General features: G+C 33.8%; 1 protein-coding gene across 2 annotated transcripts in view; it reads left to right on the forward strand.

Moving 5' to 3' along the window:
• Nucleotides 1–17499, forward strand: part of PCSK6 (proprotein convertase subtilisin/kexin type 6) — a 241877-nt gene that overhangs the window by 135550 nt on the left and 88828 nt on the right. For both annotated transcript variants that reach the window (XM_023497530.2, XM_003755590.4), the window contains exon 12: nucleotides 16829–17017. In XM_023497530.2, coding sequence (XP_023353298.1) covers nucleotides 16829–17017 — 189 coding nt within the window. The remainder of the gene's footprint in view (nucleotides 1–16828; nucleotides 17018–17499) is intronic.

Below are 17499 nucleotides of genomic sequence, written 5' to 3' on the forward strand. Positions count from 1 at the left end.
CAAATTTAGTATTCTATCCACTGTGTCACCTAGCTGAAGGAATGAATGAATGTGGTTACTGTGTATTGCAATTTTTGTAAATTCTGATCACCCTTTCCCATTCAAATTCCAATGACTCCCTTTACCATGAGAATCAAATATAAAATACTTTTTGGCATTCAAAGCCTCATCCCTTCCTACCTTCCCAGACTTTATATACAGTAGTTCCTGTCACACCATATGATTTAGCTCACTGACTTACTTGGTTTTATTTGCAAACAAATTTCCCACTTCCTTGCTTTTGCAAATTTAAAGTGCTTTTCCTCCTTACCTCCTTCTTTTAATTTCCCTAACTTTTCCCAAGACTTAGTAAAATATTATACTTTTTGCAGAAGGCCTTTTCTGGGCCCATCAGCTTCCAGAATCTTCCTCTCTAAAACTGCCTTTCATTTACTTTATATCTATCTGGTATATAGCTGCTTATTTACATATTTTCTTCCCCATTCAATTGTGAGTTCTTAGAGGACTGGGACTATTTTTACCTTTATTGGTATCCCTAGAACTCAACACAATGCCCAACACATAGTAAGCACTTCAGTGCTTGTTAACTAAGCTGACTGACTGTTGTAGATGGGAAGCACAAATTAGACCAATTTGGTAGGAATGTTTAAAACATGTGGGGATGAATAATGTGAATTAAATATGGAAAGATAAGTTGGATTGTGATAGATCTTAAATGCCACATGGAAGAGTTTGCATTTCATCTGAGAGGCAAAAGAAAGCCACTTCTTGAGTAGTGTAGAGGCTGGAGGAAAACTAGGATAAAGTAGGGTCACAAAAACCCAGGGAGGAAAAAATCTCCAGTAGGAGGAAGAAATAATCAAGCGTCAAATGCTGCCAAGATATGAAAAGGTTGAGGACTGAGAAAATGATATCTGATTTAGCGCTTAAAATACCACTGACTGTCATGGATAAAGAAGTTTTAGTTGAAAGGAGGGATCAGAAAATTGAACTGTATTGAGAAGTAAATGAAAGAAGGGGAAGTAGAAATAAGTATAGAACAATTTTACTGGAGAAAGTTACTTGTGAAAGTGAGGAAAGATATTGATAATAGACTGAGGAGATGGTTCAGTCAAGTGAAGTTTTTTAAGGATCCGGCAGACTTAAGCTTAATTGTAAGTAGAAGAAAAGGAGCCAGCACCTAGAGAGACTGTAGATTAGAGAGAGAAAGTAGAGATTAGAGAGAGAAAGGATTGGGTTCAAGGTTACAACTGTAGAGGCAGATCTTGGCCAGGTAAATTATAGCAGAAGAGAAAATACTATCAAGGGGATCTGAGACATAAAATAGGAGAAAAGGAAAAGTTTTGTTCAATCAGTTGTGTGTTGTATGATAGAGAATCAATTAAGAATGAATTTTAAAGTTACCATACAATAATGAGATTACTTAACATAAATTTATGATAGGCCTATTCACTACAGATGAGTGAGTTCTTCATTTAGCATCACATAAGTAAGATCAGAGAAAATAAATGGTGGTGATAACCCTTCAGCAAGGACCTGCAATAGAAAAAGGGAGAAAGAATTTTTTTTTCAAAATAGTAGTAAATAGTTGAACTGGTTTATTCTAGTTTCAGGTTGAGATAGGAAGAAAGTGAGTCTAAAAAGGAATAATAAACAAGTATAACATCAAAGGGTTGAATGATATTCATAATTATGATAAGGAGAAATTTAGGACTCATGAAAGCTAGGAAAAGATAAGAAATTATGGTAAGATGACTTTTAGGCTTCATAGAAAATGAAACTTGATGTTAAGATCAAGGATTAGATCATCCCCCAGTATGTCTGAGGTAAAAATCATGGAACGAAAAGGTTGATGAACTTGGTTTTCATCGACATAGCAATATGTATATTGAATTCTTCAAGAAAAGGGGCAAAAGGTATGATAGAAATGAAGAGTGTAAAAGGAACATGATAAAAGTAGTATTTTGGGAAAAATAATAAACTATTAGTGTCCAGGATAAATTGGAGAAAGAGGAAGAAGGAAGACCAGTTAGGAAGCTATAGTTGTAATATGGGCATGGACTAGACTGGATAAGGACAAGAATAAATTTGGGAAGATTTAGGGATAAGGAAAGATAAAAAGATAGGAAGTTAAAATCAGATAGCATCTTGACAGTGGAAACTGAGGGAGAGTAGGGAATTTCAGAGATATCTTACAGGATCTGGTGAAGTACAAAACAAATATGGCTTTGGTGTATATTATCAGAGATGCATACAGACACCATACACAGTCTTTCATTGAACTCCTATATCACTCATTACCATCTCTATCATGTGTGGAGGGGATCATCATAATGTAGGAAAAATAGCAATTCCACTACAATATAAAGTTGGAGTCTGAGGAAGTGGGTTCAAATACACGTGGCTACTTACTACCCTTGTGGTCATCTCTGGACCACCATTTCACAGGATTTTAGAGCTAGAAGTGAACTTAGAAATCACCTAATCCAATCTGCTCATTTTATAGATGAGAAAACTGAGACCCAGAAAGTAATCTGTTTAAGGTCACACAGTGTCTCTTAACTGTCTATCCCTGTTTCCCCTGGGCATAGAAAGGCTTACCTGTCAAGTGAAGCAGTTGGACTAGATGACCTAAAGGCTCAAAGAAGGGAAGGGATCATGAAGTTTCTATGGCTCCCAGGTAATAATGCATCATCTTTTCATTAGTGTTTGAATCCCTTCATTATCTAACTCTAGTCAATCTGATGTCACCTTGACTTTTCCTAATGCATAGTAGGCTCCAGCCCTATATACAACATTCCATCTCTAGTCCCTTTTTCTATATTGATATATTATAAGAGTTCTATTAACTTTCCTTTCTCCATTTAAAGTTCACTTAATGCTATCATCTGCCAAGTCCTTTTATTTATTCTTGTATTTTCTCCCCGCCTCTCTCTTTATCTCTGTTTCTCTGTCTTTGTCTCTATTTCTATCTCTACATCTCTCCTCTCTCTTTTTCTCTCTCTCTCCCTCTCCCACTTTCCCCCCTTTTTTGCCCCCTTCTTTATCTTTGTCTCCTTCTACCTCAATACCAGGCATATCATGAACACTTAATAAAGCTTTCTGAATAAACTAAACTGAACTGAATTGAATTGCTTTTAAAACTCCCTCCAGCATTTAAGTCTTATGAACCTACAATAGCTTATATTTTACAGTAGTCCGCAACTTGCGAATGCTGAATAGAGCAGTAGAGGATATATCTGGAGCCCCACTCTGAAAAAATAACTTATCTTTGTTCCCTAATTCAAATTATCTTTTATCTTATACAAATGTTGTAATATAAAGAAGTGTCTTCTCTTACGCTGAGTTTTAATAAGTTACTAGAGGGCAGGATTACATACCTGTTACTCTGCCTCACTGCTCTTTGAGTATATTCCTAGTGTTCCTAATTTAAACTTGGTATACATTTTCCAGGTTTTATGGGAAAATGCATTACATGTTCAAAGAACAGATTTTCAAACAAAATTTGTAATATAATCTGTTTGTAAGTAAGAATTGCTTATAAGTAATTTATGTGATTTATCCCACTTTCCCTACTAGAACATAAGCTTCTATAAAATGGCATTTTCTTGTGTGACAACTTTGCACAAAGTAGGACACAATAAATATTGAATGATTAAATAAATATAGAAACATTCTCATACACTCAGCTATCACCCCACTTTTTATTTCAGTCCTGATCCTCTCTAAGTTTGGAGCTGATTAAAATAGGCCTTGGATTATTGTGGAAAATCCACACAGTAGGTAATCTATTTAAAGGTAATCCAAAATTAGTTGTAGTTTTAACCTAAAAAGCATTAGCTACCAGAAAAAAAAAGTTATTACTTTGTAGCCAGGAAGGGGGCATTGTATATTGTACCCTATAAGAGCTCAATAAATATGATGGTCAGTAATCACTACTTACTTTATCTTTATTCTTTTATCTTTTTTTCTCTTTATTCTGTTTATGTCAAGAAAAGATAGGTACTTCCAACAGCAACCTAAAAGAAGGGATTTGATATAAATGCAAATATTGCATGCATGTGACACTATCTGATTGCTTAATTAATCTAGAGCCAACTTGCCTATCACTTCAGATTAATGAATAACCTCTTTATAAAACAAACAAAAACCCTATTTTAAAAGACCAAGAATAGAATTAGCTTATTTCTAAAATAAAAATCTTTAAATCAAAGAAAATTTCATTGAAGAAAATAAGCAATGTAAGATAGAAGTTTATAGTTATTCAAATTCCTAAAACAATGTATCTTCTACTCCCATTTTTAAAGTAGTTTTTCTCTCATTCCCCAAATCTTAGAGAATGTCAAAACCTTTAGTAGTCACAGTATGCTTTAAAAGATTCTATTACATTTTTATAATTCTGTCACATTTTTAGCACTGCTTTCTTCTAGTTTAATGTTAAAAAAAAAAAAAAAAAAAGCCTTCCCGGATTAATAATAAGTCTCACTTAATCTATTTTGGATATTCTTGCATTGTATATTATTTGTACTGTCAAGTTGTTGTATGGTAAAAAGAAAAAAAAATAGAACTCAAATAATTTGAACCTTCAATCCAAATTTTCCTCCTCTGCACTCTGTTTTTATGAAAGAGATATAAATAATAAGACTACAAGACTGTATCAAGGACTTGGTAAGAGGAAACAACAATAAAAATACCACAAAGGACTCAGTACATTTATTCAGCTCAGTCTTCTCTATCTTTTACAGATATGGCAAACACAACTACATTGTAATAGAAAGAGGGTTGGATTTAAGCTCCAAAAAATCAGATTCTAACTCTGACTCCAACACTAATTGGTTATGTAACCTTGGACAAATCATGTAGCCACTCTAAACCTGTTTCCTAATCTATAAAAAAAGTATAATAATACATTAGCTATTTTAGAATTTGTTAGGAAAGCCAAATAAGGCAGTGTATGTAAACAGCTTTGCACTATCAGTCTTAAAGAATGATCTTGCACAATCTCAGAATAGGAAGCAACTTCAGAGATCATGTAGTCTCATTCATAGATGAATAGGGATGCTTCCTCTGATATTGCCAACAAGTAAGGGATGATTATCCAGCTCCTGCTTGAAGATTTCTAATAATAGGAAATTCACTATGTCTTGAGAAAGCCAATTCCACTTTTGGACAACTACTTGTTTGGAAACTTTTTCTTCCATTCTGCCAAAATCTACTTTGCAACTTCCACCAGTTGCCCTTAATTCTGTTCTACAGATCTAAGCACAATAAATGTAATTCTTCCTTCACATGACAGGGCTTTGGGCTTTGAATCCCCAAAGAAAAACAAAACAAAACAAAACAAAACACCTAACCCCAATCTCTTATGCCTAGGAAAGTAGAGATGTGTTTTTTTTTTTATTTGTTTTATGAAGATAGCCTATTTTTTAAGACTCCTCCAAGCAAAATAACCTCCATTTTTAAAAAGAGAATCAAATGGTTTCCATTCTTTTTAACTATGCCACATCTTTCTGTCGACTAAAATCTCTTGTCTTTTTCACATGATCTGTTGCCTTGATTCAACTACCTCATCCTGTACTTGAGTAATTAAATTGTGCCTTTTACATTTGATCTTTTTAATCTTTAATAATGGTATATATGAAGCTAAAAAAGTTAGAGACTCTTCTTGAAGAATGGTAAACTGGATATTCTGAAGAAACAACTGCTTATCTTCTAAGAAATGATAAATTCATAAAAGCAATCAGATGAGAGACAATCCAGGAAATGACAAAGGAAGAAAATAATGGTGATTACTTACTAACTAGTATTGGGGAAATCATTTGTTGATTTCATAACAAGAGAAAAGGCTTGTTGATTTCCTAAGACATGTATGTAAAGCATGTATGTAAAGATTTTACATAAGATTAAAGAGAACTGTAACAAATTGCCATTACCATCTTCTAAAGATTTACATGGGACAAATGACATTGCTAGAAGGAACCTGAAATCTTGGCCAAGAGACTGGTTCTATTTTCCTATTCCTATTCATTGGAAGCAAGGCATGAAGAAAAAAAAAATTGATTTGGGAATTTAATGACTGATTAAGAACATAGTGTCTGGGAACTGATTTAGTATTTTATACCATAGTTTAAAACATAAGAATTAGTCTCCTGGTTGGGTATAAAGTATACTTAACAAAGGCTGGTAAGAATATATTCATCTAGTATCTTACAAATATAATGAAAAGGGCTTTAAAATATAAAGGAATGGAAGAAGGGAAAGTGAAATATTTTTATATCCACCAAGTTGTTAGATGTGATAGAGACCGCTAAAGAAGGAAAAAGAGTAACTGATATGTCCAGAAATTCATAGGAGACAGAATCCAAGAAAGGGGAAAATAGTAAGACCTATGACTTTAAGCTCTATTAACATGCCCATAGTTTAGACAACTAATAGGGGAACTAGAGATCCTAAAGAAAGAAGACAAATTAGACCTCATAGTCATTGATAAAACTTTAAATAAAATCCAAGATGACTATATATCCCTAAGGAAGTACACTTTATTCAAAAGCAATAGGGTAGGTAAAAGATGAGAGTGATGAAGAAACATTGTATATTAAGAAGGCACATTCTTTCTATGTCCAGAGGGAAGTCCAGAGGGGCAAAGAATATTTGAGTAATGGCAATGGAAGCAGAAACAGCAGCGGCTTTGTCATTGGAGCATAATATAATATGACACCTATACAGAAAAAGAAAAAGGATGAGGAATTTGGAAAACAGATCATAAGCTTGGCAAAGAACCATGAGATAGTTGTGATAGGAGACTTCCATTATTGCATATTTTCTGGAACTGTATCTGCCAAAAATGTAACTTCTGATAATTTCTTGATTTGCCTTAATGATGAATCCTTTCTTTCAAAAAGTTAAGAAACTAACAAAAGGAAATTTTCTTAAACCTAAATCTCATTAGCAGGGAAGACTGGTTGCTGGGGCAGAAGTAGAAGTGACCACTCCCTCTTGGAGTTTGTATTGGGGAAGAAAAGCCAGGTATAGTTGAATAGGCACCCTGGATTTTGGGAGATATTATTTTAAAGAGTTCAAAGAAAGTTTAGGTATATAGGCTGCTAGAGATTAAAATTCTACAAGGAAAGTTAGTCTAAGAAGGATGGTGGAAAGTTTTCTTGAATGAAATTTTGAACTCACAAAAAGAAACAATTCTAAGGGGGAATTACTTAAGGAAAACAATGTATATGCAGAGGAAACTCACTAAATTGGATTTAAAAAAAATCTAAATACATAAAAATGAAATCAAAAGCATGTAACAAAAGATAAATACAAGAATATAGTTCTGTAAAAAATATTATAAGAAAGACTAAAGCTCTGAAGAAACTGAGACTGTCAAGAATTTTTTTTTAAAAAAAACATGAAAAGTGTTTTGAGGTGTTTTCTTTTTGAAGGCTGTCTTAGGGGAAAGAGAAAAAGGAATCAAGGAATAGAACTTGTATTCAGGATGGACAGAATAATGATAACTGATAACAAAGAGAAAGCATTACCCTTATTTATCCCTTATCCCTTATTTTTGTTTCTATTGTTTCTACCAAGGAGAATAACCTATGCATAGGAAAGACAAAACAAAAATACTAATGGAGTTGTTACCCAATTTAAGCAAAGAGTTATTTAAGCAAGATAGCACTGTGACTATCCAATGAATTCAAATCACCTGATTGAATCATATGAATTATGTCCTTATAATATGCTAAGATACTTTGTCAGGTGTAATTACTGATAAGTAAAGATTTTACATAAGATTAAAAATTTTTAAATTGGGGAGAACAGAAGCATCATGAGATTGGAGGACAACTGTCTCATTAGTCAAAAAGAATGAGAATAAGGTCCATAAATCAATAAACTTGAATTTAATTCCTGAGGAAAATCTTAGAATATATCATTTAAAAATAATTAAGACCTATAACACTAAGTCATAATTACAAAGAACCATCATGACTTCATTCAAAACAGGTCATTCCAAGCTAGTCTTTTTCTTTTTCTTCTTCCCTCCATTCTTCCTTTCTTCCTTCTTTCTCCCTCCCCTCTATCCTTCTTTCCCTCCATCCCTCTCTCCCTCTATCCCTCTCTCCCTTCTTTCCTTCCTTCCTTCCTTCTTTCTTTCTTTCTTTCTTTCTTTCTTTCTTTCTTTCTTTCTTTCTTTCTTTCTTTCTTTCCTTCCTTCCTTCCTTCCTTCCTTCCTTCCTTCCTTCCTTCCTTCCTTCCTTCCTTCCTTCCTTCCTTCCTTCCTTCCTTCCTTCCTTCCTTCCCTCCCTCCCTCCCTCCCTCCCTCCCTCCCTTTTTCTTTCTTTCTTTTCTTTCTTTCTCTTTCTTTCTCTTTCTTTCTTTCTTTCTCTCTTTCTTTCCTTCCTTCTTTCTTTCTTTCTTTCTTTCTTTCTTTCACAGTTAATAAACTGGTAGAATTGGATAGTACTACTAAATGAATTTGCTTATACATTAGCAAAATATGCTCAATTATATTCTTGTAGAAAAGATTAAGAGATATCAGCTAAGTAATAGTATTATTACATAGATTTGGAATTGGTTGAATGGCTGGACTCAAAAAGCATTTGTTAATAATATTATCTAGCTTCCCTTGATAGTAGGTTTCCAGTGGATTGCCCCAAGAATCTGTGATGTCAATGATCTAGATAAAGGCATGTTGGCATGCTTATCTAATAAAAATTGGATAAATTATAGTAACAACTTATTTTTTTTATATATTGGACAAAATAACCACTCAAATGCCTTCCCACTCTGGAATTCTATGATTCTGTAAAATCTGGCTCCTTATTTTCATCTGTGAAGATCTTTTTAGAGCTTTTTAAATCTCCCATCCAACATCTTAACTAACCCTCTAAGTTTCATGACATCTGCCAATTCGGTAAATGTCATATGTATGCTTTAGTATAACATATAAACATTTAAATATTGAGTCAGTTCCAAATATACTTTGTGATACTATCACATAGCCCTCAGCTATTCATTAGTGTCTCATAAGTAATTTTGTCACATGCCTTCCTAAATCCAGGTATTCCATGCCTTCTTTTCCTTACTTTATCAGTCCAATAATCATGTCAGAAAGGAAATGAAGTTTATTAGTTACCTGTGCATTAACTTCTGTCTCCTTACATAAATCCCACTTTTATAGCTAGTGATCAACATTTCTTTTTATAAATATTCTCAATAAATCCTCTATAATTATGGTTAGTAATTCAAGTAATTGGTTTTTGGTTTAAAATCTCTTTGTTTTTCCCTTAATAATATTCCCTTTCTGCACATTTGCTGATCTGTAATCTTCTGAAAGTACTCCCATTTAGCATAATTTTTCTGACATCACCCAAAATGACTCAGCAATCATATTTTCAATATTTACATTATACTGGGATATAGTTCATCTAATCCTGGTAACTTGAATTTATGAAAGAAAACTAAATTGTCTCTTAACATTTTCTCACATTTCTTAGATTTTAGTACACTTATGCTATCCTTCCATTTCTAAAAGTTATTCTTATTAAAGAATATTTACTTCAATGTGCCAAGGATATTTGACTCTATCAGTAATGGAATGCAAATTGTAATCCCTCTATGTCTTGAAAGATGTTTGAGAGTTGTTATGACTGTATTATCCTGTGGATATCTTCGTGATGTATCTCTGAACTTTCTGATCCATAGATAGGAGACATGCAGTCATTTATGGACCAAATCATCATTTAAAATTTTCTCTCTTAATAAACAAAAGCTCACTAAAAATTGATTGATTCTGTTTTCTTTCCATTATTATCTATCCTTTCAGTATACAGTGCTACTCTAAAATCTTTTTGTTTTTTTATAATAGGTTCATTTTGAATAAGGTATACTGTTTCATGGCCATATGTAATTCCCCTTCCATTAAATCACAGTGATATCTAAGAAATCATCTTCATTGAGTTACAATCTATCCATGTTCCACATATTTGTATATTGATACCTGGAGCCATTAGTTTTATTACTAAACCTCTTTTTGGATATTGTTTCCTGTGAATTACAATACCTCTCCACTGATATTCTTCTTCTTATGTTGTACCTGTTATTAATTTTATTATAACTGCTGCTAGATAAAGGCAATTTCTTTCCCTCCATTTTTAATTTAAAGCCCTTTTGTTCAGTTCCATAAGTGCTCTGACCAACATATTTTTTTTTTACCAGCACTGATCAGTTTCCACACACCATCCATTCAGGTCTTGGATCTTTACTGACCCAGTGTCTTTTAAGACATTATTTAAAATAATAGCTTACATGTCAATGTAAGTTATTGCTATTAAACTATTAATGTTACTATATAATACTATGCAATGAAAATTGCTCTTCTGAGAGTTGACCTGAGGGTCCTGAAAGATCCTCTTTCATCAAAGACAGATTAATTTATGTTCAGCAGTCTGTACTTACAAAGGTAAGAGAACTAATACAGACTTTCAACAACAAAGGAAAAGTAAGTTGAAGATTACCTGTAGTTCTTTTGAATCCCTTGTGAAGGCTTTGAATATAACAATCATTTAAAAAATAGAGAGATAATAGAACTTCAGAGCCAGATGGGATTTGATCCTCTTGCTCGGTTTAATTTATAGATGAAAAAAAAATGAGATGGAAAAGTTACATGATTTGCCCAGCCCATACAGCTTTTAGTAGAAGAATCAGGACTAGAGACCACATCTTGATTTTTCCTATTTTTTCCTCTTTAATACACTATGGCATACAAAGGGACCATCTTTGAAGGTACCAAGTTAGGGTAATGTTGAGGAGGAAAGAATGGGAATGGACCTATGTCAAGAGCTAGAAAAGGCCAAAAATCATAAAATTGTAAATAATTTGAGCTAAAAAGAGAACTTATAAATCATCTAGTCTAACATTCTAATTTTACAGAGGAGGAATCTGAGGCCCAAAGAAATGTCCTATTCGAGGTCCTTTAACTCACTAGCAACTTGCTTCCCTTACCCTTCTTCATCTCTGAAAATGTTGCTGTATGAGTGTAAAAGAATCCAGGATGCAATAAACCCTTATTTTTTTCTTTAAATTTAGAAGCATTGTACTTTTGATATATAAATATTTGCTGCTTCTTTAAGAAATAAAGACAGCACATTTATGGAAAATGGAAGCCCAAGCAGTAACTTATTAGTCTTCCAGCATTTTGAGAGTTATTATGTAAATTACTTACCAGTCATTTTCTTCACTGACAAGTGGAAATGACCTGAAAAGGAACAAAAGTTTAGTTAAATTTGACATGAAATTAGCTTGAGTATAAAATGATTAAACTCTGGCAGACAGCTGCAAAGGAAGTTATCATTCCTATATCACCTAAGATCCTTTTAAGATAAATCACTCTATTGGATCTCTTCAGATCTACTATGACAGGATCATATGAACTGATTTTGTACTGATTAGATAGAGAAAAATGTCCTAGACACAAAAGGGTAGGTAATTTGAGAAGGCTGATTTCATCTAGAATTGGTCATTCCTAAATAGGAAATTCCCAAAAGAGAATAGTTACAACTCTGCCCCAATACAATTGAGTTATTTATCTAGCATCAAGAAATGGGCTATTTAACCTTTTTAGTCCTTTTATTCTGATTTTATATACATAGGATACCAGTTTGTACATAATAAAAGATCCATGGTTTTCTGTTCTCTCATGTTTTTAGAATTTCCTTCTAATTGAGCTGTCAGAATCAATTCTTCCATACTCAATTATTTTCTTTCAAATGAGTAAATATGATTCAATATAACTGCATTATCCATTTGTTTTAAATTAATGACTAGGTGTGGCATAATTTAGTTTTTTAATGGGTTGAACTTATTAATTCCCCCTTTTTTTCCTTTTGCATTAAAATGGACTATGGCTTTTTTGATTTCTAGCAACTGATGGTTGTTGATATCTGTCCTTACCATTTACATCTGAAATATTTGAGGCTCCAAGTCATTGAAATTAGCCTTGATAGCATAAACTTCTTCAAAGCCTGTTTTTTTAGAGTTATTTTATTTGCATAGTTGGTTTGGACTTCCACAAAAGTCCAATTAGAAGTCTCATCACTGCTTGGAAATGAACCTAGATTCTTTAAAGTTTTGGTAATAAAATAGAAGCTCCCACAGGCCCTAAAAGTCAGAAAGAGTATAGTCCTTGAGCATAAGCCAAGGGCATGTCTTTAAATAATTCAGAGAGGATCACCACCAAAATGGAGATCCAAATTGGTGTATTTGAGTGGCAAGAAAATATAGTGTTTGGATATAGTATCCATTAAGCTTCTTTCATGAATTAATACCTAAATGTTGATATGTTGTGTGGGAAGGTGACAATTTTGAGCATACCAATAGCCATTTTGCCTTAGTACAAATTCTTTTGATTTTTCCACAAATTAAACCTTACCCCTAGAGTAAACCCAACCCACAAATGATATATATTTGGACAAGCCCTATTACAGACTTCTGAGGATCTTGACCTCAGCAGCCTTATGAACCACTCCCACTGACTTATAGTCATGTTATATTACTTCTCACTGTCTGATCTAAATGACTTCTCACTGCATTAATTAAGTCACTTCTACTATAATTCTCTGTTGACAATTTGTTCTTCGTATTTCTTAGTCCATCTTGTCACAGACACACCAAGACTGGGTCTTGTATTACAAAACAACAACAGCAATCACCAACTTTGGGAGAACCTCTTGACATTCCTTTATACCAAAAGTACTAATTTTGAGTTCCCTTTCCATCTATAAATTGCCTTTCAACTCAAACATTTTCAGAGCTCAAAAGTGTTGTTGTTGGTATGAGTATTTTGATAGGAACTATTAAACAAAATGCAAATTAATAAATTAAATGTATATGTATAGTATGTATAATTATTGTTATTCATACAGAAATTTGTGCCTTTAATTAAAGTCTTAAATATGCCCCTCTCTTATTATCCCAAGAAATTAGTGAGGACACATCTCCTTGCCTTCTCAGTTCCATAATTTGTTATTTTATATAAAAAGAAACCTTCACTAAAATCTTAATCTTGTGTCTCATCATGGGTGCAGATGCGACATTGGGCTCTCAAAGACCATGCCATTGAAAGTCAGTCCTATCAGACTGGTTAGCTTTCAAGTAGTGGGCTAATTTGTTGTCTTTTGTCCAAAGACCAGCCTAACCTTGGCAAGGTGATGAATTTTATTTGGCCTCAGCAGTTCAGGAAGGAAGAACTGTAATTTGCATTGGTGCAGAGAGTACCCACATTGTTGAAATTTGAGGACTTTGGAAGTGTTGAAGTATCCAACTAAATTCTGAAATTAAAAGTTGTAATGAATTGTAACTTAAGACTTTGTCCTGAATCTACATAAATGGTAATATCTGTGTTTCTAAAACCAAGTGGAGATTTTTTAACTGTATTCAAAACAGAGATAATTCCATTTACCTAGGTTCATTGACTCATAGATGTAGAGTTGATGGGGAATCTTAATGGTCTTCAAATCCAACTTCTTTATTTTATAGATGAAAGATGTGAGACCCAAAGAGATTAAATGGTTTGTCCATGATTATACAAGTAGGGAGTTGAAGTGGCTTGCCCAAGATCATCCAGGTACTAAGTGTCTGAGGCAGTATTTGAACTCAGGGCCTCCCCTACAGATTGTTGTCTTTCTAATAATGTTGTAATCATATTGTAATTGATTTATTGTTTTGTTTTTTTTAGGTATTGACATTAGTTGGCTTTCTGTGATTAAACATTAGTTGTATTTAGTTTATAGCCAGAAATTTTTGTTTTAGCTTGCTTGCTTGCCTGTTTTAAGTTTCTAACATGGTGGGGGGGGGGCAAGGACAGGAGGTATTGGGGAAAGGGGAAACTCTTTTGAGTACCTTTAAGACATTTGCTTTCACGTCATTATTTGAATTCAAATAATGTGTCTATGATAGAGTGACTATCACAAGAATTACCAGAATCTTTGATCTGAGGCACAATTTCTGAACCACATCACAGCTTTTATTTGTGCCTTAATTTGGTATAGAGTGCTATGCATTTGAAAACTGTGAGAATTTGGGTTGTAAGCTGACTTTTTTTTTTTATCATTCATTTGGTTAATAAATAGAAACTATGATTCCAAATCCTTTGAAAATAATAAATTACCTAGATTATCTGCCTGACTACATCCCCTTCCCACTTTTTTCCCTTAGTGCATGAAAATTATTTACCTGGATATGCACAACATGGCAGTGAGTTGAGAATCTCTCAAAGGCTTTCTGAGTCTATTCTCCATCTGCCATACTAGGTAACACTAAACAACAAACATAGGCAGTAAAATTTTGGAGGAGGCAATGAAAGGAACCAGCAACTCTAAATCAATTGGTGTTATATGCAAATCATGTTTTCAAATATTTACAGATTCTCAAAGGGAATTACATCACTGTTTATAACTATTTTGATTGTTTTTTATGACTAAGGCAAAATGGAGCCAAACGATGTAATTCCTAAGAGCCTCTGAGCATATGCTTACAAACCTCCCAAGGGGGAAATCTAGGGCATAATAGGAAAACTGCTCCCTCTAATAAATTGCGCATTAACAACATGGTAGGGGAATTATTAATGTGATGGTGGGTGGTGGTTGTTTATATAGCAAAGAATGCAATCTTTCTTCATTTTGAAAATCTTGATTGTTAAAGACCAAGAAGTTATGAAGATATGAAAGAAATGTTAAGGCAGAACGAGTGGATTTGTGCCATAGGAATTTAAGTGTAGCATTTAGATTGAATTAAATTTTAGCCAGTTGTTTTGTCTGGAGGAAGTATTCGATAATACATATGGAAACAAGTCTCATGTCACTGGTGTTCTGTTTTACTCTTAGATCCTATTTGAATATGAAAACTAAACCCTAAACAGAATTTGGTTCTAATAAGCCATGTATAAGGATCCCAACAACTGCATAGTAACTTAGAAAACCATATGTTAACATTTTTATATTTCATTGTATATTTTGTTAAATTTCTTCAATTACTTTTAATCTGGTTCAGGCAACATTTAGTAATGTTGAATGCCACAGTGCTTCTTTATGTTTGACATCTTAGAGATAGATTACTTTTTCATTTTCCTAATGGGAGGGGGGAATAGAGAAGTCCAGGAAAATGAGGCTGTAGTCAAGCTTGGGGAAACATGATTTCTCCAAAAGAAACTTTTAGTCACCTGTTGATTCTGGGGTCATGAGAAAATAGGAAGGAATAATATTAATGAGCCTTTCCTCTTTTCTTTCTCTCATATCACACCTCTATTGACTCATTTTTATTTTACATCTTCAAAATTTTTGTGTCCTAAGCTACACATTCTTCAACTTCTGGCCCTACATTTCCAAATCCTTGGATGAAGCTTGTAATGCATTTATATCTTCATCAAAAACCCTTTAGTAAGATATACTAAAAAGCATGATAACCACTTAGAAATATCCAAGTGGGGCACACCCTTATAGAAGGAAATTGTCCTCAAACCACTAGATCTTCAAAAATAGAAATAGTGATTATATTATGACCCTATCTTCTGTCAGCTAAAATCTTATGCACTGGACTTATTTTAGAATAAGCTAAAGAGGAGAGATAGTGGTCTCAAAGTCTGCTTAAGCAGCAGGATTGCGATGTCTATTTGAACCTATGAGTAATTTGCTTTGCTGGCAATTCTGAGTAGCTGCAGACTGCCCCAAGTCTTTCTTCCTCAATGCTTATTCCCCAGACACATCAGACCAATGATATTTCAGAGACTACTCCCCCTTCTTCTTGAACTGACCAGACTTCTCAGATGGACACAGAGAATTTACACAAAAGGATGAGAATTCAGCTATAAGACCACTCTGGCTGTGTCACTTCTGAAAGCCATCGTCCTTCTCCTATACATTTAAGCTATTTATTTTTCACTCTGCCCAGCAAAATAATGCTAAGCAGCTTCCATTACAAGGAGGCCTGTCCTCCTTGGAGCCTTGTTTACTGCCACTTCTCTAGAGTGGGATCCACCAGCATCTCTAACTGAAGTCAGCACCGTTGCACTGATGCCTGTGTTTCTGTGCTCTGTTGGGACCATCTCGTTTTCTTTTTGATGACGTCTATAGGAAACTGAAAGCTTGATGTGATATTTCCCATAGTGCAATACAAGGAGTCCATCACTTATTTACTGAGACCCTTTCTTGTTTGCTTGCTGCCGACATCTCTTAAGAAACACCCACAATCATAAAATTTAGTAAATGATAAAGAGAAAAGCCTAAAAGGGTATTTCCTACAGTGGGATACAAGGAGCAGCACATCACTTAGTGATCCTCAGGGCCAAAAAGCACCTCTTACATTTTGTTTTCTGCATATCAATGGAAAATGGAACTGAATAGATTTGACTAATCAATTAACTAGGTGTTAGGCATTGTACTAAATACTGAGGAATTTTCTTTTTTGTGGTGGTGGTGGTGATGGTAGTGGTAAGTAAAATGTGGAAGGGGAGGATGCATTTAAAATTATTTACACAATTTATTGAATTTAAGAAGGTTGTTTAAACTGGTAGATAATGGGAAAGTAAAAGTATAGAATACCTAGGAATAATTTTATTAGTGGGAAAGATAGAAGAACTAGTAAGAGATTTGGAGATATTGTTTAAAAAAAAAGATTGGAGATTTGGTAGTGGGAATTTATTTATCGAAGTTGAAAAAAGGTACAAGATTCTTAATAAAATAAAAGTGGGGATTGCTAATCTATTCATGTAGAAAAAGAATCCTTCATTATTCTCTCTTCCTTTCCCTCTTCCTCTCCCCCCTCTCTCTTCCCTCTACAGGATTATTCCCATTGAGCAAACTCTTCGGACAACAGCCCTGACAAATGCATGTGCAGACCATTTTGACCAACGAGTGGTTTTTCTAGAGCATGTTGTAGTCCGAGTTTCTATCTCACACCCACGGCGAGGAGACCTTCAGATTCACCTGATTTCTCCTTCTGGAACCAAGTCTCAACTTTTGGCAAGGAGGTAAAAATTCAAGCTGTATTTTCAAGGTGTATGGTATCAGCCAGTATTAACAGCTGCAGATGACATTCTAGTTAGTTTTGAGTACAGAATGTCCCTAAAAGAACTGCCATTCAGAACAAAAAGAGAGTAAAGCTTCCTCATGATTTCCAGTCTATCAATTTCTCTTTGTTTTATTTTTTTTCCCCTTAGCAACTAGAAGTGTTCCTTTTATAGCCATTTGTTCAGGTGTTTATATATATCTATCTATTATATATTATATCTCCATAGTATGTGTATACATGCATTCATGATTACAAATAAATATTTCAATATTTCAGTATACACAAAATTTCATCTATTTTAAAAGTACTTGAAACCTAGTCTATTTTTTATTCTTCTTGGAAAACGTTCCAATGGGAAAAAAATGGAAGGGAATATTTTTAGTGGAAAAAAATATATAGAATAGTCCTTATGAGTTTAATTGCACTTGAGATGCGCATTTA

The sequence above is a fragment of the Sarcophilus harrisii genome, chromosome 2, assembly GCF_902635505.1.
Source record: "Sarcophilus harrisii chromosome 2, mSarHar1.11, whole genome shotgun sequence".
NCBI classification, from domain to species: Eukaryota; Metazoa; Chordata; class Mammalia; order Dasyuromorphia; family Dasyuridae; genus Sarcophilus; species Sarcophilus harrisii.